This window comes from Lotus japonicus, chromosome 5, assembly GCF_012489685.1.
Source record: "Lotus japonicus ecotype B-129 chromosome 5, LjGifu_v1.2".
NCBI classification, from domain to species: domain Eukaryota; kingdom Viridiplantae; phylum Streptophyta; class Magnoliopsida; order Fabales; family Fabaceae; genus Lotus; species Lotus japonicus.
Genome location: NC_080045.1, coordinates 41623511 through 41649044, shown reverse-complemented (window position 1 = coordinate 41649044; position 25534 = coordinate 41623511). Strand labels below are relative to the sequence as shown.

At 36.4% G+C, this 25534-nt stretch overlaps 3 protein-coding genes across 6 annotated transcripts; 1 reads left to right on the top strand and 2 right to left on the bottom strand.

Annotated features, from left to right (window-relative positions):
• Positions 1-2125: 2125 nt before the first annotated feature.
• Positions 2126-6196, bottom strand: LOC130718384 (haloacid dehalogenase-like hydrolase domain-containing protein At2g33255). 2 transcript variants are annotated; one of them, XM_057568969.1, is made up of 4 exons: positions 5506-6192; positions 5336-5439; positions 4472-4606; positions 2126-2747 (listed from the first exon to the last, which is right to left on the bottom strand). In XM_057568969.1, exons 1-4 carry the CDS (start codon positions 5846-5848, stop codon positions 2583-2585), a joined length of 747 nt encoding a protein of 248 aa, XP_057424952.1. In that variant the 5' UTR covers positions 5849-6192; the 3' UTR covers positions 2126-2582. The 2 variants fall into 2 exon arrangements, with proteins under 2 accessions (XP_057424952.1, XP_057424953.1); XM_057568970.1 differs by lacking the exon at positions 4472-4606 and having other exon boundaries at positions 5506-6196.
• Positions 6197-10964: 4768 nt separating this feature from the next.
• On the top strand, positions 10965-19101 carry LOC130721281 (carboxyl-terminal-processing peptidase 2, chloroplastic). 2 transcript variants are annotated; one of them, XM_057572046.1, is made up of 13 exons: positions 10965-11108; positions 11352-11679; positions 11841-11990; positions 14644-14726; positions 14846-15054; positions 15249-15317; positions 15608-15726; positions 16538-16613; positions 16690-16731; positions 17091-17199; positions 18378-18475; positions 18552-18645; positions 18718-19101. In XM_057572046.1, the coding sequence occupies exons 1-13, from the start codon at positions 11022-11024 to the stop codon at positions 18841-18843; spliced, it is 1590 nt and encodes a 529-aa protein (XP_057428029.1). In that variant the 5' UTR covers positions 10965-11021; the 3' UTR covers positions 18844-19101. The 2 variants fall into 2 exon arrangements, with proteins under 2 accessions (XP_057428029.1, XP_057428030.1); XM_057572047.1 differs by lacking the exon at positions 10965-11108 and having other exon boundaries at positions 11545-11683.
• Positions 19102-20328: 1227 nt separating this feature from the next.
• On the bottom strand, positions 20329-23568 carry LOC130721282 (polyadenylate-binding protein 1-like). Of its 2 annotated transcripts, none has more exons than XM_057572048.1 (6): positions 23376-23568; positions 23180-23282; positions 23025-23092; positions 21708-21899; positions 21501-21622; positions 20329-20711 (listed from the first exon to the last, which is right to left on the bottom strand). In XM_057572048.1, exons 1-6 carry the CDS (start codon positions 23499-23501, stop codon positions 20666-20668), a joined length of 657 nt encoding a protein of 218 aa, XP_057428031.1. In that variant the 5' UTR covers positions 23502-23568; the 3' UTR covers positions 20329-20665. The 2 variants fall into 2 exon arrangements, with proteins under 2 accessions (XP_057428031.1, XP_057428032.1); XM_057572049.1 differs by having other exon boundaries at positions 20329-20708.
• Between the last annotated feature and the right edge of the window lie 1966 nt (positions 23569-25534).

Below are 25534 nucleotides of genomic sequence, written 5' to 3'. Positions count from 1 at the left end.
GCGTGCAAAGATGATATTCATTATGTGTTAGTTAAGATTTATAAATATTTGAATTTACACGCCTTTATTGACATTTTATGTGATGTAAATTGCTGAGGGCTTATCAAAGACACTTTCGCCTTATACTAAGCCTTAGTGTCTTGAGGGCTTGTGGTCTGGTATGGGCTGATCAATATGTATATTACTTAGGCTGACCGAATCATGTATTAAATGGGCCGGGTAACCCATGATCCAGCCGGATCAAAACTCAACTATAAATAAAGAAGGACCGCCCAAGCGGCAGGGATCCTATCATTTTTCACGCATTTTACTCACTTTGTTTACTCTCGCTCGCTCTCGATATTAGTTAGCCGTAGTCTGCGGTTCCATACCGAAACACCCCTATTATCTTGTTGGTGGGATTTCTTCTTCAAACTCATCTTGGCCTCCCTCGAGTAGTGGTTTTTGTCATATAAATGTTTGGGCGGGAGATTCCTCCATCAATGTGTCTTGGACTAGTTTGGTGGGTTGGGTTGGATTTAGGATCTCATACCATGACATGTGACCTTTGGGCGGGAGGTTCATTGGTGGATGTGTCATGGACTCGTTTGGTGGGTTGAGTCAAATCTTGAATCTTGGATCTCAAGCCAGATATGTGGACTTTCACCAAAGTTGGAACACATGCCATGTTTGATGGGAGCGTAATTCAATTCCGCGGTGAAAATTGTGAAGACCAATAATGCTTTGGATCGTAGACAACAATGTAAAACGATGCAAAATGTCTCAAATGAATGATTTGTGCTTTTCTATTTTAAATGAGGCGCCCCTCTAGTTATTTTTACTTTCATATTTATGTCAATTTATCATCATGGACTTGAGATAAGCTATTAATCATGAGCCTTCGAAGAAGAATATTTTCTTTTTGGAAAAAGCAATGAAGAGAAAGTACTGCTTCCATAAAAGATCGCCCTATAGAATAAACGAGTTTCTAATACATAAATTGACGTTAGTAATAAATCACAAAATACATTTGATGTTAGTAGCAGATGGCTTGCAGAAGAATGCTATCAATACTCATTTAACACTTTTTATTCATCTCTTATTTTACTGGTTAAAACTCTTGTGAATCTCACTAAATTTGAAATATGAATTTAGTGGGAACCACATAAATTTCAATTAAGAATTGAGTGCTGAAAAGAGTTTTAAAGTAGTATTGCTAGCACTCGTCGTCTTGTAATTTAGCTAAAAGTTACTCAGAATAGCTTAATGAGAATCGATTTTATGCTGAATTGAAATTACTCAAACATGCACTAAGGCTATGTTTGGCATGCCATTTCAGCTAGCTTATAGCTTATTTGACTAGCTTAAAGCTTATTTGACTAGCTTAAAAGCTCTTCAAAAGTGTTTGGTGAAAGAGCTTATTTTAGTAGCTTAAAGCTTTAAGCTATAAGCTATCTCAGGTAGCTTATAGCTTAAAGCTTATAGCTTATTAAATTTATTCTCATTTTTATCCTTATTATTTTATTAAAATTCTACCATTACCCTTATATATTTATAAAAACACTAAACTTATTTTCCCCTCACACTTACGAATGCAGTTTCTGCCACCATTCCCGCCACACCGCTGCGCACCACAAGTATTATAAATATTATATTAATAAAAATAAATATTATATTTTTAAGATGATAAATAACTTGAGCTAATAAAAATATTTAAAGTGATAATAATTTTAATATTAATATCATATTGGTATTTATGTGAAAATAAAGTAATGTTAAATATAAAAATAATTATACAAGTATGTCCTTTTATGTCATTTTACAATTTCAGCTTGTTTAACAACTAGTTTTACCAAACACTTTTGTTTCAATCACGTAGCTTTTCAGCTTTCAGCTATCAGCTTTCAGCTTTCAGCTAGCTTATCAGCTTTCAGCTATCAGCTAGCTTATAAGCTTTCAGCTAGCTTTTCAGCTTTCAGCTAGCTTATCAGCTAAACATGCCAAACATAGCCTAAGTTTGCAAATTTAAATATGATTTACAACAATAAGTTTCCTTTAGAAATATACATGTTGCAGAAGTTACTATCATGTTCAGGAGCATCCTTGGTAAAATATGCAGATTCTGCTAATACATTATATCATATGGTTTCTGCCATTTACTCATATGATGATTTGTTGTATATAAAATCTTTACCACAATTAACAATTCTTTGGAGATGACTGTCTTGGAAGTCTCACAAAATCAGGCATATCGGCCAAAACGAGTCCAAATAAAGAGAGGTAACATCTAAAACAGAACCTACAAGACCAAGAAACCGAGGTGAAAACATCTACAGTACAACAGACATTAATGCTTATAACAGTTATTTCCTAGCACTTGCCCCAATAAGACAGTAAAACTTAACCTCTATCCAAGTTCCAACGTTATTCTATAGAAAGGGGCACCTGTAAAATCCTCCGACCCACAAATTTTCAAGAATTATTTGTTTCATGACCTGACAAGGGGCAAGGAATAAAACTACCCCAAGATATAAGCCACCTCCAAATCTTCTAGCATCAGCCACACGATTTGATAAATGGTCCACGTGAAAAGACACTTGACATCATAGTGACAAGTCAAAATTTGCCTCCAGAATTGAGTAAACTTCAGCCAGGGAAGTCACCTTAAAATCTGGTTTGAAACCAACATTTGCATAATGGAAAGAATCGTATCTTCCTGTTTGATCAAGCAAGCATGTAAATGCTCCTGCTTGCCTTCCACAAACCACCTGTAAAAAGATCGAATAAGCAGGCATCAATACCGTCCATTTTCAAATGCATTTGAGTACCATAAATTTATTAGGATATGTGTGCATGAAATGGAAAGGAATTGCTTTAAGCTAAGCGTGAAATTAGGTACCACTTTAAAAAATCTGCTATTTGCACAGTTACAAGTACATCATCCTCCAATAAGACATTGAAATTTATACAACTATGTATTGATAACTTAATCGCCAAAATTTCAAAAAAGGATTCTCACATACTATGAAAGCTATATAGATAAATACAGAATAACTATGTTACAAGTAGGAATAAAGATGGTGTAAAATGTCCAAAATCTAGGCACATATGAGACCAACTTATCCACCAGTAAGAAAAGCTTTTGATTGTCGTTGTTTTCACTTGTTATTGGTTATATAGGAATAATTTGTTGATGGCTTCTAGTAACCAGTGCATTGTTCAATGAGGAGAAATATAGCATACATAAAAGTTAGGACAAATTATGAATCACCCGTGTGGTTTAACTAAATTCCTTTTTCATTCACAAACTTTGTATTCTAATACATCTCCCCCTAACCTGTACCAAAGAAAAATATCTCCCCCTAAATAGTGGTAAAAAGAAATAATCATGTACTTAAGTCAAATTTAACCGTGAAAGTCTGCAAATTAAAAACCATGATACTTAATTTAACATGCTTCTCAAAAATAAAATCATTACTATTCTGCTTCTTGTGCAAATTGCCACTGAGAGAAAATACAAGGTTACACTTTTTACCATAGTTTTGGGGGTTATGTTTCAGAGTTATGTATGAAAAAATGAGAATGGATCAAACCATAGAGGGTTTGTGTAAACTTACCTAAAAGTTGCAGTGTAGATTATGGTTGCATTTGATGCACCCTAAAGGACAGGACAAATAGAACAGGAGATGACAAACAATTGGAGAGACTAGAACATATACTAGGCGGTAAACTATGAAAAGAAAACAGTCCTTGAGTGGTTTCTAAGAAAGGTCCAGGTGCATCTTCAACTGCCAAACGGAAGGAGAAAGTTGTTGAAGATGATGAAGAACCAGATTTTGAAGACAATTCTGAGGAATCGGAAGAAGTAATTTTGAGGACTAGGAAAGACAGAGGAAGAGGGATATGCCCCATTGATGGCAAAGAAGTTGACTATGCCAGGGTGGAAGAGGAGACATATAGATTTCTTCTTTGTGTTTTTCTTGTTTTCTATATTTTGTTGTTATAATGTTAGTTGAAACTTGAACTTGATGGTTTTTACTTTCTATTGAATTTATGAAACTTATGGTGTTCTATATATGATTTCTGTAATATTTGATGGTTTTCTCTCGGCTCAGATTTTCGTTCATGATATTAAGTTACTAGTTCTTTTTTTTACTGTACTATCCAGGTTTTTTTATGCTCACTGGCTTGTCATAATCCACGTTATCTGCCATATTTCTATGGCAGATTTTTTGCTTGCCGCCACCCGCATTGAGTACAATGGTTTAGTAGGTAACAAATTTTAAAAGTTTTGTCTAGTCTTGAACCTTGAGTTTGTAAACAGAGGTGAAAAGAGATACTAGAAGAACCACAAGCATTATTTCCATATAAAGATAATAGTAAGAACTGATGCACTTGAAATGGCAAAGTTACAACGCTAATAGTGTCCCAGTAGTCATAAACCATGAAAATGCACAGAATCAATCACATTATCAGGAAAAGAATCACTCACGTCATCTTTAAGGCTATCCCCGATCATTATCACTTCATTTGGCTGAACTTCCCAAAGAGAACAAATATGCAGCAGTGGAGCTGGATCAGGTTTGTAAGGACGAAATTCCCTGCTTAACGCTGGAGCAAATGTAATCTGCAGCAATGGTATTGAATGTGAAAAAGAACAGGGGGATAGAGAAAGAGGAGTGTGTATGTTCAGTTTATTATGCTTCTATTAGAATTAGAAAAGATGAACCATTTAGAATAATTAACCCCATTGGATGCGGGATTATTGGAGCTTACCTACTAGAAAATGCACTAAATAAGTTCCAAAAAGTGCTCTTTGGTCTGCATCCAAATGGTAGAATGTCCACATAGATACCACAGTTTCAACCACTTTGCAAATTTGTTTTCTCCATTTATTTACTCACTTCAGTTGAAGATAGGATAGGATTAAGGTCATCTTTGGAAGAGCTTATTTGAGCTTATCTTGCAAATAGTTTATGGTCTACCTATAAGCTGTTTTGAGCTTATTTTCATAAGTTGTTTGGAATAACTTATGAAAGAGAAAGAGCTTATGCATACCTGTAACCTATTTTTCGCTTAATTCGATTAGTATCTCAAATTAGCTTATGATTAAGCGTGTAGTCATAAGCGTTTAATCAAGTTGTTTACCCAAACACACCCTAAATAAAATGAAATGGAACAGTCAACAACGAAACTTGACAACATAAGCTGTTATGCCACACTCACTGCCAAATTGTGACAATAATCAAACTACATCCTATAACACAAACTACATGTCATAACTGCATGAGCACAACAACAGAAAGCATGTTTATGAAAGAAGGTACATTTGCAGAAACCATGATAAACTACTAACCCCAAAGCGCTCATGAAATATATCAACTGCAGATTTCACATTGCGTGTTATCAATCCCCTCCTTATTTGCTTTGAATCCAGAAGGCGACAAAGGTCAGCAGCACCTGCAGTACGAGAATCAAAATGAGCACCGCATGAAGAACAAAAGAGAAGATGATGATGATGATTACCAGGCATGATTTGGAGGTGAAGAAGAGCTTGGCGCTCGAAATCAGCGATGGTGTCATAGGCCTGTTGCTGTTGGTGTTGAGGCCATCGGTCGATATGCGACAAGATGTCGATACCGGAGGGGCTCTGGGCTTTGATGCGGCGGTACTCATCGTCGCCGAGGACGGCACGGTACATGGCGGGGAAATCGATGACGGGGATGGTGAGGGTGCCGTCCATGTCGAAAACGACGCCTCTGAGAGGCGTTTTGGTGGTGGTGGTGGACATAGTGCGCGTGGCGGCGGCGTGTCGTGGGAGTGTGGAGGAGAGGGAGAGGAAAGCCCTTGTAATGGTTGTGGACAGCATTGAGTGAATGAATGAGTGAGTTTGGATTAATAACAGGCAGCAATCAATGATAATGATAATGAACAGTTTGTGTGGTTGTGGGTACTGAGGATTGTGTTTGTGGTTTGTGGTACTCCGATGATGACATTTTTCATGGTACTAGCTACTAGCTACTACTACTGGTTCTTCCTTCCATATTCATCCTCCTCGGACGGGGAGTGTAAGTGAGTGTAACAGTGTCGGTCCCCAAGTGATCGGTGATCGCCACCAGTCCACCACCACATCTGAATTCGGTGACGGTAGGAGTCAGGGAAGAGACAAGTTATTGGGCCACCTACCCCTCCGGTGCAATAACGATTGCCTTTTCTGGACCAATAAAATACTTAAATAAGTTTAATATTTAAACACTATTCAACTACACAAGATTCAAGTAACTTAGACCAACTCCAATGCCAAATTTCTTATTTGGTTTCTTAACACACTATTCAGCACTATTCCTGTGGGCCCGTACTGCCACATCAGACTTAAGAACTCCTAAGGAACTCAAGCAGATTTTGCTCCAACCTATGGTTTCTTAAATTACTATTTCAAGGGTCCCACCCGTGTCCCACCATACAACATTAATTTATAATATTTATTCTCACCCAATTTAGATTTAAAATTTAATATTAAATCAATACTATAATTAAATTTAATTATTTCCTTTTAATTTCCTTAATTAATTAAATATTAAGTTCAAAAAAAAAATTTGGGCTGATCAAAGTAGTCCAAAGCTGATTTCAAAAAAAAAAGAGTCCAAAGAGGAAAAAAACCGGCCAGGCCGGTCAAACCAAGCCCAAACGGGCAAAAAACCGGTTCCAGCCGGTCAAACCCGGTCTGGACCGGTCAATAACGGGCAGAGCCGGTCACCACCTATAAATTCCAACTTTTTCTCTCTCCCTCTCCATTTTCAACCCTAGCCGCCTCCTTCCTCTCTACCACCTGCGTCTCCATTCTCGTCTTCTTCTCCTTCCTCTCTAGCCTCTGAATCTCCATTTTCAAACCGGTTACAGCCCTCTTCCTTCCTCTCTACTCTCACACTCTCCATTCTCGTCTTCTTCTCCTTCCTCTCTACCTGCGTTCCATCCCTCTTCTGATCGCTCTCTTCCTCCTCTCTCGCTCACCCACTCACTGTCTCCTTCTGCCATGCCACGCTCCGCCCACGATGCAGCCTCTACCGCCCCTCTTTCATGCGCTCAAGGCCTGATATCTCGCAAAAGAGCTTTCTTTTCACACATGCAAGCCAATTTGAGGTAAGTTTATGTTGATTTTGTTGATTTTCGTCAGTTCCTGTACTCTTCTATTGAACTTCTCTCATTTCCCTTCCAGATCGGAGCAAAAAACGACCGGATCGGAGCTCCTGTTCTTCCACACAGATGAAATCACACCCTTTTAGCTTCTGTGTTTTTTGGTTTTTCTTTTTTCTATGTAAAAAATTCATCTTCTGAACATTTCATTAGCTTTGTAATTATTTTCTTATTTTGTTGTTGAATAAAATTTCTGGAATTGTGGTTTATGTTCATGTTGTGTGTGTTGATGTTCATTCTGTTTCTTTCCCTCTGAAATCCGTTGAAGCAAAGTGAGAGAAAATATCATTTTTTTAATCTAAGAAACCAAAAAGCAGAGTTCCTTACACAAGGAACTCTGCACTGTTGCTAAGAAACCAAAAGTGCCAAGTAAGCAAACTCCAATGCAGCCACAAAATAAGAAACATTTCTTAGCAACTCCAGCTGGGTTAAGAAACCAGCGTTGGAGTTGCTCTTATAAGCAACTTGTAAATTTCGTTCCACTTAAAGTTGCTTATTTTACTTTTAGTTAGGTCCTACTTATATACTTATATTTTTTTTCCACCTAAGCATGATTTAAATTTAAATATTTATAATAATATAATATTTCAATTATAGTATTTGATTTTTCAATTAACTTGATTTTAAATCATGCTTAATGGTATAACAAATTCAACTTTTTTTCGTCGAATGTAACAAATCAGCTTGAAATTAAACCTAAAACCACATAACCACTCATCCTTGAAATTCTGGCAACCGTAAGACAGATGTTTTACCAGATGTCTAAGACATCTTGTACAACATTACTCAAAACACAGCAAACAGTGCAGCAAGTTAAATGACAGAAAAACTAAAATCACACAAGAGATTGTTAACCCAGTTCGGTGCAATATCACCTACGTCTGGAGGATTTTCACCCGAGAAAAATAATCCACTATTATAGAGAAATTGTACACAAAAGGTCTCACAAGAACTGTCTCAATTCAACTACCTTTTCTACCTATCTGTAACTGTGGCTTATTACTTAACAAGAGTTACAAAGACAGATATCAAGATCACACATAAACACACAACTCTTAGCTTAGAACAATTGCATAAAGCTGCTAAGAGAACACTCAGTATGAACTAAATAAACCCTAATACAAAATACTCGCTCAGTACATAGAAACTAGGTCTTGGGTCTTCATAAGTAATAGTCTTTCAGGCCTTGTCTTCGTTAGGCTTAAAAGAGCACAGAGTCCACACACACGATCAGGAAGTTGCATCAGAATTAAACACGTAACAAATCTGCACAGAATCTTCAACCTGTGATTTAAGGTGCAGCTACAAACTTCCACAATTAACTCCAAATCAAACTCTGGTGAACCGGGTTCGACAACACTAAAATATCTCCTTTGACGGCGCACAAAAGCTTCCAATAATAATCTAACTTGATCACAAAGTAATCAACACAAAGCTTCAAAAAACTGCCAAGTTACAAAACGTTACTCATGGACAAATGTCATAGCACGATGTTACAACATCTTGTCCGACATCTTGGCACACTCAAACATTAGATAAAATGTAGACAACCATAACAAAGGAACAACAATCCTCACCATTCATGTTCACCCAACCATTCATATTCACCCAGTCATTTATCTAATTCTCTCCCTCATCACCACTCATTCACACACTCCTTTGTTTCTGTCAACTCCATTCATTCCCCACCTTCAACCTTCCTTCGTCTTCTTCACTCATATCAGAAGCTTTCTCATACTCATCACGTCCATTCCCTATCTCTCTCACTCTCAATCGAAGGTTCTCTCTTTCTCAGACTCACGTCCCAAACCACGTTCTTCTTCACTCATATTAGAGGGTTTCTGAGACTCACGTCTGTTCCCGATCTCACAAACTCACATCCTTTGCTTTCACCTTCATTTCACCCAGATCGGTGGTTCTAAACACATATTTGAACATAGATTGGAGGTTCCCAACCCAAAGGTAGCAAAATCAGAGGTTCAGATGTCCAAATCAGTGACATGCACAACTTCAATAGTCAAAAATCAGAGATTCAGGATCAAAGGTTTCCACTGCCATCGGAGGTTTCAGGACCAAATCGGTGACATGCACAACTTGAATGGCCTATGTGCACATGAATCAGTGTCTCCATGTCTTCCTTCATCAATATCAGAGGTTCAGATGACCATCAATCCCATCTTCTCACGACTAGGATGAAAACAACCATCCACATTAAGCTTTATATGAGAACCCAACAGGAAGGTCCAAGCCAAATGAGCAAGTTGATCTAGCGCAACAATGAGACAGTTATCCAAAAAATCATTGAAATCTCTAATCGATGAGGAAATATGATGCAACACAATGTCAATCACCAAGGGAATCATAAAGATAACATTATGTTGTCAACGCTAAATCCACCAAAAGATGTAAAGATTAACTTAAACTTGCAGTGTTCTTCATGATACATGAGGAAAGCCAGTCAGACACGCATGATACATGAGGAAAGCCAGTCAGACACGCATGACAGTGACTACACATGATTTAATTACTATAGAAATATTTAATTATGTTGAGAATGAAAAAAAAAAATTTAAAATGGAAAAATTATCCTTGAGCGTTGCGTATGAAAAAAGATTTGTTGTGAGAGGCATACCAACTTAATGTGATATTCGATTCTTGAGGAAATTAATCTTATGTTTGTTCACTGTAGAAATACCTTGAGAAATAAATATGAGAAAATGGGTGATGCACAATCGTATGTCGGTGTAAAATTTTTTTACACATGCATCCAATTCATTTTCGCTGCATTAGATTTTTATTTTTATTTTTATTAAAATGAAAGAAATGTAACCAATTTATCATATGTGGATAATGTAAAGGGTGTATTTAATAGCAATATATTTTTCTAAGAGTTTAATTTTGATGCACCGACGGTGTAAATTTTTTTTACACCGTCAACCAATCAGATTTCAAGGATGTGACATGTCAATTAAAGAAATTAAATGAAAAGAGAGATTTTCTCACATCCTTGAAATCTGATTGGTTGACGGTGTAAAAAAACTTTACACCGTCGGTGCATCAAACTTTTTCTCTTTTTCTAATGCGATAAATCTATCTAAGTAGTATTTCCCCTCACAAATTAAAATTTTCAACCAACATAGGTGGTTAACACAATTAACTTCAAGTTTCAGATTTAACTCTCAGGAAAATGATACGGTAGTACGAAACGAAATTCACAGACTAGCTTACTACTATCTGATTTATTTTTCTAAATCCATTAATGTACTAGTTAGCAATTCCAAGTTTTAATCCAAACATGAAGCATGACACATAAACCATTCTTGCGTTTCGCTGAAGAAGGGTTCATACGGACTAGCATTGCTCTAACTCTCACATCCATAAATTGGGGGTTTCCATACCCATAGGATCTATAAAATCCTAGTTGGTGCCTTGGTGGGCAACCCTGGTCTGGGAGATTTCCGACGCTCCTATTCAGGAGTCAGCCTCGGCTGACCTCCCCAATATGTCACTAACATCATGTCCGATAGTGTGGATGTGCTTTCCCTATATTAAATAATTTGTAACAAAAAAAAATTCTAGATTTTTTTTGATACATTTGAAAAAAAATACAAAAATTATGGATTAGTTTTTTTTTTGAAAGTAAATTATGGATTAGTTATATGAGTAAAATTATTACGTTTTTTTTTTTCATAACTAATGATGGAAAAGTTTATTTTTCTGAAGGAAAGTAAAGTTGAATGCAATGGATTTTAATTTTATCTATTTAATTTATTTTTCAAAATGAGCGATAATGTAAAATAAAAAAATATCACGGATTGAGCCAAAGGTGGAGCTAGCTGCGCTCTGCCATGGAGGTCGTTGCGAGCTCTGCGAATGCTTCTTTTCCCCTCCATTGCTGTCAACATACCCCAATTCTAGCCATCTCCAATCCTCAGGTTCATTTCTCACTTCTGTTCTTTATAGTTTCACCCCTTTATCTATTCCATTTTCCTGTTTCATTTCCACATTCTGGTTGATTACAGAGCAAAAGATTTGATTTTGAACGATACCCTTTATTTGTTTACTTCTATGAACCAATTTAGTGATAGGTGGTCAATGAGATAGGCATGATTATCTTTGATTTGAGTAATGGGTATTCAGTATTCACTCAGTTGTATTGTAATTTGTACTATCTGCAGGTGTCACAGTGGAAGTGTTTTTCTTTAAGGGTAATAGAATCCAGGTTTTCATTGACACATAAGAGGAAGAAAGATGTAGTTTTTACAAATAGGAGTTGTGGAAATGGATTTTCAGTTGGGGTGGTGTCAAGGGTAAGCAACATCTGTGTTCCTCAGTGTAGCTTGTTTATGTGGGGTTTCCTTGGAAAAAGGAGGAAATCTAAAAGTTTTATAAGACTGAAGGATTGCTCGGGGAATTTAAGACAGCATGCGTCGGTTCAGTTTGTGCGGTTGGTTGCTGGGGTGATGTTGGTCATGTCAGTTTCTTTGAGTTCAAGCAAGACAGCCTGTGAGTGAGTTTGATCTGTTATACACCCCGTTATCAAATTTCAACATATAACAAGATAACTAATTTGTGTTGCAATTTTTGTAATCTAATTTTGTCTTCAATCATGTCTAGTGCTAAACTGCTTTGGTTGTTGTTGTTGTGATTTTTCCCTCCCATTCAAGTGGCCTTGTCCGAAGAGAATCTCCTCTTTCTGGAGGCGTGGAGAACAATTGACCGAGCATATATTGACAAGAGTTTTAATGGACAGAGTTGGTTTAGGTATAGAGAAGATGCACTGCGCAATGAACCGATGAACAATCGAGAAGAGACATGTATAGATTTCATTCTCTATCTATTTACTTTTTTTAACATTATTCTCTATGATCAAATCATCCGTGATAACCTTTTAAGGTTTGAGGAATGGAATCACATTATTACTTTTGCATTGGTTAGCTTCATGCCTACTTGGTGAGGAGGAAAATGGTTTATTTGAAATTAGGCGAAGTTTTAGTGGAGATAATATAAAATTGAAGGCAAAATATGTTAAAATAAACTATACTTATGCGGAACTATCTGGTATTATTATTCCCAATGCTGGTTCTTTATGTTTTATGATTTAACCTCCTTTCAAATTGCTCTGGATTTGTTGGGTTCAAATAGAAGCATTGTTATCATAATCTCGTTCTAGAATCAAGGTTTTGAAGATAAGTAGATCTGATTTGATTAGAAATTTAGAATATTACTATTTTTATCCTTTTACAATTGCAGCTTACAAGCAATCTTTTAGCTTTTATTTTGATATAAAATGTTCAGGGGATAATTATCCTTATTGTTGTGCAGTGTGATGTTTGAATTATTGTAGATTATGCCAATTCTCAGATGGCTGCATTAGAGTTAGATAATGCTCCAAAAATCTGATAAGTTAATCACAATTCTGCTTGCAATGATTATTTGGTGGAAACCAGAAATGAAATCACACTAAGGAGGATGCATGTATTTGACTGCTAAGTGAAAGTAATAAAGTTTGATGATACTCAGAAAGTGAAAAAAACAAAAAATTACAGTGAAATGAAAAGTAGAATGTAAACAAAATAGGAAAATATGCAAGTCGCTACTGAATGCTGATTTCCTCCCCCGACCCAAGTCCTATTCCCTTGATTCCAAAATGCTAGAATATCTCCAAAATTCACCTCCCCTCCCATTCAGAACCACCTTTCATTCTCCACTCTCCTCCTCAACTCCACTCAATTACCACTTAGTATAACTGCCTCCCCCTCTATTTGTCATCCACATTACCTTTTTTCCCCTTTTTCTAGAATGCACTTTCCATATCTTCGGGCCATGTGTTGAGAAGTCCCACGTTGACTAGAGAATGACCAAGATAGCCCTTATATATGAGAAGGCAATCACTCACCCCTTGAGATAGCTTTTCGGGTAGATTTAGGCCTCCCTAATTCTAATAGGGTATTAAAGTCTATCCTTGATCCGTTAAGTGGATACCACCCGTATATGGTCACCCGCAGATGTTCGTTCATGCATATTCCACGCTTCAGATGTCTAGCCCTGGGCTTGAGGGTGTGTGTTGAGAAGTCCCACTTTAACTAGAGATATAACCAAGATAGCTTTTATATATGGGAAGGCAATCCTCACCTTTTGAGCTAGCTTTTGGGGTAGAGTAAGGCCTCCTAAATTCTAATCCCATGGGTTGACTGCTACACCATTGGGTCCTTAACATTAGCTGCTATGTTGGGCTGGAGGTTCTTGTCATAACACTTCTGGCTTAAATTGAGTTCTGGTGATGAGCATTAAGTATAGAGTTGCTGGGTAAGCCAAATGCAGTTGTTGTTAGGTAGTGTTGCCTTTGTGATTTATGAAGTGGTACAACATGTACACATGACAAGGATTTTTTGGGGACTTGGATTGCTTTTTTTTCCCCCCTTTTGAATTTTGATTTTTCTTTAAGAGGGGATGGAGGATGTGTTGGCTATGCCTCTTGGTATATGATAGTTAGTAGAATAATTGTTTGTCAGTTAGTTAGTTAGTCAGTTGGGTTAATTGGGCCAGATTAGTTTAATCGATAAGGCATGTTGCTTATAAATAAAAGGGGAGGTTGAGTGAGAGATAATGTCTAGTCATCTGAGAGAGCGCAATGCCTTTGGTATTGGGAGGTTTGTAGACCCTCGAAGTTTACGTGCAGTCTGAGTGCATCTGTTCTGATCTGTAATCAAGGGAGATCCCCCCCCATTCAGTGACTTTAAGCATGGTTATGAGTAGATTGATCCTATAATTTTTTCTTCTCTCTTCTCTAGTACTAGGTTTTTTTAGAGTAAAATAAATGTACCTATGAGGTGTTTCTCTGTTTTCTCTTGAGTTTTTAATTCCCATGTCACAAATTATATTCTTTGATACCACAAAAATAGGTTTGTAACATCAACAAATACAAGCTCTCCACAATTTAGAAGAATGAGTGCTAAAAAGCTTGGCTATGGATTCTTGTTATTGGTTTTCTGGAGTCTGTACATTGTAATTGGAAGCAATAACATTAGCTTAAATTTTCTTGCATATTTGATTCACTTAGATCTGAACTGCGATAAACCACTTTATATCTGATCTATGTGAAGGATGTCAAAAAATCAGAGAGAACTGGGTTTACTTTTACTGTTACGAAACTTATATTTCATACTTTTAAACTTGAATTATCTGTGAATAATGACTGCAATAAAATGATGCAGTTGCTAACTTAGTGACCAGGCTAATTCGTCCAGAACTCCAGACGGATCTATAAATTGAGATTTTTTTTTTAATTCTAATCATCCCAATGCCGGTTGCTATCTTCTATAAATAAATGTGCTATAGTGTTCCATAATAAGCCACTTACTTGATTTTGGCACATCTGAGATTTACTAGGAAATTGATAGAATCATCCCATGCGATCAAAAGTTTTAGCAGTTTACTTCAAATTGATGTTGTTGCATTTGCACTCAGATATGGCAATAAGAAAAATGCTTGCTACACTGGATGATCCCTTCACAAGATTTTTGGAACCTGAAAAGTTCAGAAGTTTGAGGGTACAGCTTCACATCTAGTTTTTGCTTCATATTGGATAATACCATTTTTTTTAATTTTAGCAAAATATACATGCTTCTCTATACTTTAATCCCAAGAACTAATATTTTTTTCAAGGCAGTCTGGAACTCGAGGTGCTTTAACTGGAGTAGGGTTATCAATAGGCTACCCTACCAAATCTGACATGCCAACTAGTGGACTTATTGTCATTTCAGCTTCTCCAGGAGGCCCTGCATATAGAGCTGGTGTTTTGTCTGGAGATGTTATCGTGGCAATTGATGATACAAACACAGAAAACATGGGGCTGTATGATGCAGCTGAACGCCTACAGTAGGTTTTCTTCTCCTACTTGCCGCTTGTGCTTTCAAATCAATATTTCCTCCATTTGGGGAAAATAAAAAATAAAACAACTGAAGTTACTTGAAACTTAATGTAAACATCCATTTGAAATAATGAACTTTCTTGTACTTATTATTGCATTGAATTATCTATTTGATTGCCTGACCTCTTAAGGCAAATTACAGGGGACCTGCAGGAAGCGCTGTAGCGTTGACCATTCGTAGTGGTTTGGATGTAAAGCACCTGACTCTAACGTAAGTTAGTTTTATTCCAAAAGGAAGTAAATTTGAAGTTTTGACCTTTGAGAGTATGTTTAGCTACCTAGGATGAATCCAGAAAACTTGTAGTTTGATAATGCTTCGTTATATTTAGTTACATTCTTATAACTAATCATCTATACCATTGTTAACCCTCATAAATTTGGTTGTTTTTGTCATAGTTATCATCGTCATTACTTAGACTTAATTGCCTTTGTTCTATCACCAAAACTTTATCTTAATTCTAATCAAACTAACTACTAAAAATAAGATTTTCTGCATTTTAGGCGAGAGAAAGTTTCGTCGAATCCAGTGACTTCAAGATTGTGCAAGTTACCTTCTTCAGGAGATGATTCCCCAAGAGTTGGTTATATCAAACTGACATCTTTCAACCAAAATGCATCTAGTAAGTTGTAATTGATTGGCTACGTGCGATTTTTTCTTGCTTCTAATGCAATACTACTATGAAAAAGGATAATATTACCATTATGCTTTAATCACGGAGATTTGTTTTTACCTATTATGTAATGCTATTGCTCTTCCTCAATATACTCAGCTATTTGAACTGGGTAAGAGTCACAAAATGTCCCTTGAGGACCATTGGTACTCCTTCACTTCCTTAAGATGGATGTGGAGGTTGACCAGTTATTGCGAATTTTACAAGGTTTTTGCCTCTTGAATTTCAATAAACTAATATTTCCCATACTAAAATAGACATCCCAATTTGTGTGGTAAAGCTATGGGCTATGGCTAACAATAGCATATTATACTGTGGACGACAAACAGTCTTATTTAGACCCAACTTAGTGCATTCTATCAATGCATCGACCTTCTGTAATCGTATCTTTTTCTGTTGTCCCTTATGTGCTATTCCTATTCCCCATCTTATTCTTTTGTTTCTCTTAATTTTACTCTCGTGATCAAGAATTGATCTTTCAAATTTCGAACACATTGTTTCCTTAAAAATATAACATTCATTTAATCAACTCTTCATATTCCAGTTTCCTATATGCTTGGTATTACACAACTTATTTGATAAATCAGAGGAACTGCCAAATATGAAATATTCTACTTAACTCTTCATTTAAATTTCAAGATTAGATTACTGAAAATATTAATGCATTACCTTAGTTGGTCTTTACTCTATGATTGTGAAAAATGTTTCTGTATTTTTTTGTCCCTTTTCGTTCTTCGTGGTGGATCTTCCACCCTTGCAGGGGCAGTCAAGGAAGCAATGAATACATTAAGGAGTGAAAATGTTAATGCATTCATTTTGGACCTTAGAGATAATAGGTGATTTAGCAATCAACATTTCCTATTACGTACTTTCAACAACCACAAGCTTTCTGAAGCTTATATTTTTTTGCAGCGGTGGTCTTTTCCCAGAAGGAATTGAGATTGCCAAATTTTGGTGAGATATGATTATCAACTACTGGCACTTTTGTATCCTCTATATTGCGTGTATTTTTTTGCTGTTGGTGCTTGAAATTCAGCTCGATGGTTTGTCCATCTTTGAAATTGCAATCATTTCATGTCTACAATAAGGGCCACTCCAATCTTACCTTGTATGAATCACAAGTGTTATATAACCATATAATCCGAAACACCTTTTACCATTTTAATTTATACTGCTTAGAGAATCTGGGTTGTGAAATTGTTTCAATAACAAAAAAAACGGCTCTTATAGTACAATCTGTAAATTTTCTTCTACTTAATCATTATCTTATTTTCAGCTTCAAGTTCTAAATCTGAAAGATATTTATGGACCAGGTTGGACAAAGGCGTGATTGTGTATATTTGTGATAGTCGTGGCATTCGAGATATACTTGATACAGATGGAAGTAGTGCACTAGCAACTTCAGAACCTCTAGCTGTGCTGGTATTTTTTGTTTCCTGCTCTTATTGCATCAGTATTTTTTGGTCAAATGTCTAGTAGGTAATTATTATAATTCTCTATTATTGTTTTCTATATTGGAAAAATCCTTATTTTTTTCTAGTTTCACCACATTAGGTTTTTCATGTCATGCAAGTACTGTACCTGTACTGGTCAGTAGAGGGAGCTTGTGAGGTGGTAATGACTTTTGGGGTAGTGAGTCTGGAGTCTCTTGACTTTTATCCCGTCATCCCAATTTGGTAGCATAATTTAAAATATTTTCTCATATCATTTGTATTTTTTTTTGCAGTACTATGCAACTTCTAGAACTCTATCATTAACAGTATGCATCTGCATTTCTCACTAAATTAACATGCATTAGGTTTGATTCCTAAATAGTTGAGATGCTAAAAGGTTCCTGCTTGTTTCATAATTGTTTAGGGACTTGAGATGAAATCACAAGTGGTTTTAAAACAATGAAACATCATCTTGCCAGAATTGAATGTACTAGTTTAAGGATCTTGTTGCTATTTAGGTATGAATATGAGATTGAACTAATGTGGGAACTTTAGGGTTTAAGGTTGCGAGTTAGTCTCGATTTGAGAGTCATGAAAAAATATTAGAATGACTTGTCAGCTAAGGTAGTATTTAGAAATTGTTTTGAAGTCTAAGAAATATTTAAGGGTGATGGTTTACCAGATGTCAGCTGGCCGCCAGGTCCTTGAATTTAATTGTGAAGAGGGCAAGTAAGAAGTAAACATAGAGAGTTCTGCTATCTTAAAATTTGGGATAGGTCTAACTCTATACCAAAGTTAGCTATACAGGGCATGGACATCTGGAGCGTGAAATTCGCAACAATGTCTGCAGGATGCTCATTTATATGAATGATCTTCAAGAAAAGGATCTAGGATATACTCTAATACCATATTAGAATTTGGGTTGATCTTAAATCTATCCCAAAAGCTAGCTCAGGAGTGAGGATTGCTCTACCCTATATATGGACTAATTTGGCCAAATCTCTATTCTCTTTTCAATGTGAGACCTAACATGCTACTAGTATATTTACATAATTGTTTTTGCCTCAAATTAGTTTTAATTCAGTGTTAATATTTCTGTCCTTCAAATTTCCAATTTGTCATTCGTATGGTAAAAATCAGTAATTAAATATGGAGAGCCCGTATCAGGTAAACAAGGGAACTGCTAGTGCAAGCGAAATATTAGCTGGTGCATTGAAGGATAACAAAAGGGCTGTATTGTTCGGAGAGCCTACATTTGGAAAAGGGTAGTTACTTTTGATTTGGTTCAATCCAAAGAATACCACGTGTTATTTTTCTAATATCAGCTACATTTTTATGCAGGAAAATCCAATCAGTTTTTGAGCTCTCAGACGGCTCTGGTCTAGTTGTTACGGTTGCTCGCTATGAGACACCGGCACACACCGATATTGACAAGGTCAGCTCTCGACTCTCGATTCTCAACCACCCTATCCGGCTTCCCCCTCTAACCGTTTGCATTTGCATGTAGGTTGGTGTCATTCCTGATCATCCTCTGCCAACATCATTTCCTAAGGATGAGGATGCATTCTGCACTTGCCTTCAGGATCCTGCATCTTCTTGCCATGTTAATAGGGTCCAGCTATTTCCAAGATAATCTTTTGTCTGTGGGTGCCTGCGCGCTTGTTAATTCTTTGAAAAAATTACAATTCTTTAACAAACATGATGTTTTGGTTTCCATTAATTGTGAAAAGCAACGTTGTTGCCACAAATTAAATGAGTACATAGGAAAACCAAATACTCCATGAGACTTTTGTTCCTGAAAAGTAACCAAACAAGGGAAAAGAAAACTACAACAAATTAATGTACATGAATCTGGATTATACACTATACGATATTTAGCTGTGGTTGTCAATGGTTAGTTGGTTACTGCCGAGTTCCTTTTCTTTTTTTTTTTCTAAAATCACTATGAATAAAAGTTAAATATCAATGCGTTTCTCAGATGTAACACTTCAATTTCCTGCAAGTAATGCTTGAAGAATGAAGATGTATTCACGATTACTTGATTTTACAGTCTGTAGACGTGCAGAGTACTGCATATGTGCAATAGAATTACAAAATTAAAAATATTCAAAATATGTTACAATTGATGAAACAAATATTTGACTTGGTCAACTCATAATGATGCTTTTCCTTGCGCACGTGCAAAAGCATGCAACCATTTGTGACATGTATCTTGAACAGAAAACTATGGAACGTTGGAACTAGGATGAAGAGAGGCTTTGTCAGAATGCCTGATACTGTACTTGGTAGCTGAAATTTGAGACTAATATACGTTCTCCCAATATGGTAGAATAAGTGTCAAAGGTTTCATCCGACAGTGGAAAAGTGGGTTAGTGAAACTGATGTGGAAGTCAATTGAACACCAATCTCAATATGGTAAATTTATAAGGCAAGTGGGTTTGTGCATGAACTGCAACAATTTATTTAATTCAAATGATACATCCAATCAGATATTGGAGTGCACCAATGATATTGTGAACGAAGCATCAGGCACAAATTTACCATCATGTAATGAAGAGAGGTGGTGGTGCACATAGGACTTGAAACAAGTATCAGATTCTGGTGAGGAAGAAACGGACAAGGGGTGATAGGAATTACTTACATGTCAATAAAGCAATCATATAGATACAAGAATAGGCACAAATGAAGCCTACATCTATTTCTTTTTTTGTCGGAAATAAAATAAATAGACATTTTCATTTCGGCAAAAAAAAAAAACCCATCGATATGTCTATCTTGACCAGAATGTGTTTGATTCAGATGATACATGCCTTTCCCTGGGATGGAAAGAACACCTGCTGAAAAAATTAATCCAATCATCATGATGTAAATGTTTGCAGCTCATACGTACTTGTCTTTTTTAGTAGTGATCTAAACAAAAAATGCACGTATCTTGATGGATAAGATACTGGTACCGAAACCCTGCACATCGTCATTCTTGAGTTTGCACCATTTTTACCAAAACCCAGAGACCTTATCCATGGTTATTGCTATCTGTTTGAACCATTTTCACCCAAATTTCCCTGTTGGGATATGCCACGCAAGAATAAAGCTGCTGCAAACTGACTTCAGCAGCACATAACCAATTCAAACACTTAAGTTCATATCATTTTCTTTAAAAAACAAAAATAACATTGAACTGAATAGTTTAATGTCAAATTTCAAACTAAGAAACTATTGAGTTTCCCTGCATAGTTGCCTACATTGATGTATTCAGTGCCCAGGACCGTGCGTGTTCGGCAACAAAACGATGAGTCTACATTTGTCCATATCACACATCTAATTGGCTGTGTAAACAAAGCTTAAGGTTCTTCCTCCACCAACGAATATTATTACATGGCAAATTAATAACGCCTTGTCCTCGTCTTATCGTAAACATGTGATCACCTATGGAATTGGGAATGACAGAAGGAGCACTAGTATGGCCTGTATCGCATGGGTCTTCTATACCTCGGAGATCTTCTGCATGCCAAAAGAAAACATAAAAGGGGAGCCAGGTAGAAATAATAACAATATCATATCACTGAAGGAATGGCAAAGAGCAATCAAAAGTTATTTTTGATCCAATGTCAGTCAATTTTTTACACTCATCTATTCATGTGCTAACACATCATTACAAAAAATATGGTTCTTCATATAGTAATTGGTACCAATATATCCCATTTAAATAGTATAGAAATGTCAAATTAATGATCATACAAAATTTGAATACTAACAATGGATGAATATTAAATCTATGGACCACGATTATCAGCAGTTCTGCAGACAATTCAAGCATATAGAAAAAATTCATTTCATATAAAATGTGGGTTACTAGGCAAATGCCGTTGAGAGGTTGCAGACAAACAGGTGGGTTATATTCAACATCTATACTACCCATATAAGTACACCTGGGGGTACTTGATGTTTCAAAAAATAATCAATCCTTATTACTTTCGTATTATGTTTATGTTTGAGAGTTGCATGTGCTCAATCCATAAGCAGAAAAGCAAAGAAAGTAAAGCTAACTTTATGATGTGTTGTTCATGGTGACATGAGGTTTTCTAGCTTTAAATACATTCTTTTACAGTTGAAAAGAAATACACAGCCAGACCTATCATCAGATGCATTACTATCACACCAGCAAATATATCTGTTACTTTAAAATCCCACAGGCCGGATGAAAAGAACAATGCATAGCAAAGACAGATGAAGGCAACAACGAATCCTGAGTAATTTCATTATTTTCTTCAGGTTCTAATCGTTACTTACCCGTAAGCATATGGTGGATAGAATGGTGCATAAGGCATGAAGGGCCTCCTAGATCTGAAGCCAGCTGGCCTTCTTCCAAAATACTGTTTCATTCCAGGAACATTTGTACGCTTAGCAGACACCTGAAGGGGAAACCAGAATTCAAATTTTCAAAAGAAAACTAGAAGTGACTAATTGAATTTCAAGTTTTTATCATAATATAAAGACCTTCAGTTGCCGACCATGCAATTCTGATTCATTTAACATGACAGCATTCTGAACAGCCTCAGCCTCAACAAACTCTACATAAGCAAATCCTTTTGGTTGACCAAATTTGTCTGTCAATATTGTCACTCTGTTCACAGTTCCACATGACTGAAAATGCTGTTGGACTTCTTCTGGTGTACATGCATAGTCAACCTGAATAATTATTTGGAAACCATTTTAATAAATTATAGAGCTCAGTTGAAGCATAATAAGATCATACTGAAATTAAAAACCACCTATAGATGGACTGAACATGCATTAGACGTCTGACTGTAGCAGGCATAAAAGTTTGTCATAATCAAGTCATCATATATATTAATGTGGTCTTAAGTAATGCAAGAAGCAAGAGGAACAAGAAAAGCTCAAAAAGCAAATAGGCATTAGCAAGCAGTATGGGGGCTGACATAGGATACTAGGGTCCAAACTATTTTTTTAAGTTTTCCATGAGATTTGCAAATTATAAGTCTTCCAGTATTAAGAGGCAGCAAGAAAAAATTCTTGAAGTTCACACAGGTATTTCAATAGATACTGTGAATTTGGGTGGTAAGCAGACATATTGCCAGGACCTCATTCTGATAATTAGCCCGTGGTTCTAAGTTATAACAGCTACCAGCTTTAGTTTTAATGCTTTTATAGATAGAAACTGGTAGGTGTTAGCCCGTGGTTCTAACAGCTACCAGCTACCAGCTTCAATCTCTCATTTACTGTACTGATATATTTCCAATATTCTTTTAAACCTCCCTTACCTCTTTTTGTTGTTTTTTCTTCTTTTGATGAATTACATTTTTGCATCAGAAAAAGGGGGTAGGGGGTAGGGGGTAGGGACAGGACAAACCATTTAAAATGGATATTCAGGCTAAGCCAAATCATTTGTTTCCCTTTGTTAACAAAAAAATGTCCACCCACTCCAAATTGAAACAACTTACACACACACACACACAAAATGCTGTCTTTTTTATAAGATAGAGACAAAAAAAAAAAATCTAGGCCTAAAGACAGAAGACATCTTTCCCCTCTCAGCCACTCAACACAGTTGAAAATTAAAATCGCTACCCGCAACACCAAGATTTCGTTAGATTGGTTTCCTAGACTGTAAATATCCAACCACTCCAGATCAAAACAACTCAATACACACATAAAACTCAGAGAAGTTATCCAAACACTGAAAAACGACAAAGCAGTGAGCATCACCATAGCTCATAGGAAATCACAGACCTACAGACAGAGCTAAATCAAAATTGAGGCATAAAAGATGAAGTAAAGTGATGCAAACCGCACATTGCCAACATAGATTGATCGACCATCCACTTCCTCCTTTTCAGCTTGAGTTGCAGAAGAGCCAGCATCTTCAAAAATTCAAACCAAAATTTTCAAAAAAAACATTCAATCCACACAGAATCAACAGATCTGAGTAGTCAATCAATGAACCAAACCTTGAACAGCACCCATGTCTTTCTCAACCTTGGCTTGCATCTCGCGAAGCGCGCTAGCTTCTTCCTCGATCTCCTTCAACCTCTTCTTCATGTCCTCCAAGTCCTGTGACATTGATTGATTCATCGTTAGAGAGAGAGAAACAAGAGTTACCGGAGCTAGCTAACCCCAAACCCTAACCCTAACCCTAATTCTAACCTTGTTTGGGTGATTGGAGGCGAAATCGTGGTCTTGTTGTTCGGCGTCGGCGTCGGCGTCGGCGTCCATCTCCACCTCCTCATCGGGAATGTCGGCGCCGTAGACCTCGTGCTCTTCCTGGTCCATCACTCTCTACTCTCTGCTATGCTCTCTTCCTTCTCCTCCTTCTGCCTCTTTCGGATTTCAACTGTGATTAATTCCAACATCGTTTTATATTCATTCATTTACACTAGTAATAATTTTATTTTATGTTTATAATTCTCAAATGAAAATTTGAGTTCAATTCATTTGGATAATAGTAGTACAAATGTGAAACTTGTATAAAAATAATGGATATGATACCAAATTATTTGAGGAATATCTTAAATGTTTACTTTTTTTCCCTTCAAAAAAAATACATTTTCCATTTGTATATATAGGGGAGACCATATGAGAAAGTCTCCCTTATGTGGAAAAGATAAGAATGATTTGTAGTCATTAGATTATTATAAACGGTTGAGATTAAAACATCTCATTAAGTGAATCATGTGTTCTCAGATTCTAGTTTTTTCTTCTTCAACTTCTCCTTGCGTAAGTGAAAACCCCAGCTTTTGCAAATCCTAATTTTTCTTCATCAACATCTTCTTCCTTGTTCTGCACGTTCTGAAACAAAACTACACTCATCTCTCAATCGTGCAATCATTCATCTTATGTCGTGCCTTCGCCGTAATTGTTCAACGCCGCCCTCTCATCCGTAATTGTTCAACGCCGCCCATAACATCAAAGCCCTAAAACAAACAAACAAACCAAAAAAAGATAAAGGGGCAGCCAAGAAGAAACACTACGGGGAGGACCAGGATCAACAACCAAAAAAAAAGAGAAACTACCACTATCAAGACAACCTGCAGGCACGAATCTGATTTGCAATCTGGTTCAAAGCGGTCTCCTCTGAACAATCAAACATCATGCCCAAATATATACCCATCGAAAGTGCACTCCTCGCCCTAGTCATGACACCATAAAGCTCTGAAAACTCCGGTGGTAAAACCATCAGCTGATTTCCTTCATTAGCTTCCAATGCATCCGAGTCCTCGACTAACAGAGATCCACTCGCAACCCCCCCAAGCTCCTTAGCCTTTGTATATCTAATTATTAAGTATATTATAATTGTTAATTCCTTGTGATTGTTATATTGCAGAAGGGTTGGTGGGATGAAGGGTCTAGGGTCCAGGGTTCGAACCCTGAGGAGGACTAATTTACTAACATTACTAACAACTAACCTTGTCTATGGAAAACTTCATAGCTGGGTCTTGATCTGTTATGATCACAACAGGTTTATGCACTCCCATTGCTTTCAAAAATGTTTCAAACAACCACATCCCCAACCAAAGAATAGAGCAACCTCAAATGTTATGTTGTGTCGATGGTGATTTACACCGGTGAATGGTGCAAAAATCATGCAATACTTATTGGTATTGTAAGTTGTATCAAAAGAAACCACATCCCCAACCAAAGAATAATTTTTTCGACAAAGACCGTCTTCCCAAAACACATATTTCAGCTTTCCTTCATCATCAACCTCATAGTCATAATAAAATGAATGGTTCATATCATGTTTTCTTCTAAAATTATCAACAAACATATGTGCATCAGAGTCTTTGACCAATTCTTTCAAATCCCTACAATAATTTTGGAGATCCCTTTTTGTGCACACTACGTTATCATCAGGCACGGATGCATGTCTAGAGCTATGGGGGGCATTTGCCCCCACCATATTTTACCAAAACATGACTAAAGTAGTATATAAGACTAGTATAAGATTGATATTATGCCTCCATTATAGAATGAGATTAATATTATGCCCGCACGGTATAGATTAGAGTCTTTAATTTTTCCACTGTCTTTTACTTTCTCTCATTCCTGTGCACTCATCAATTATAGTTTTTAACTAGAGTATGGATGACTAATTCAATTTACACACTGAAAATTGGATAATAGGTGATTTACTATATTATTGAGGTGTCTTAGTTACATTTACATCAACACCTCTTTTTATAACACTCTTATTTATTTGTTGAGATTTATATATATATATATATATATATATATATATATATATATATATAAGTTCAACTAAATTGAAAGCATGACTCACAGTTTTAGACTTTTAGTGAATCTCA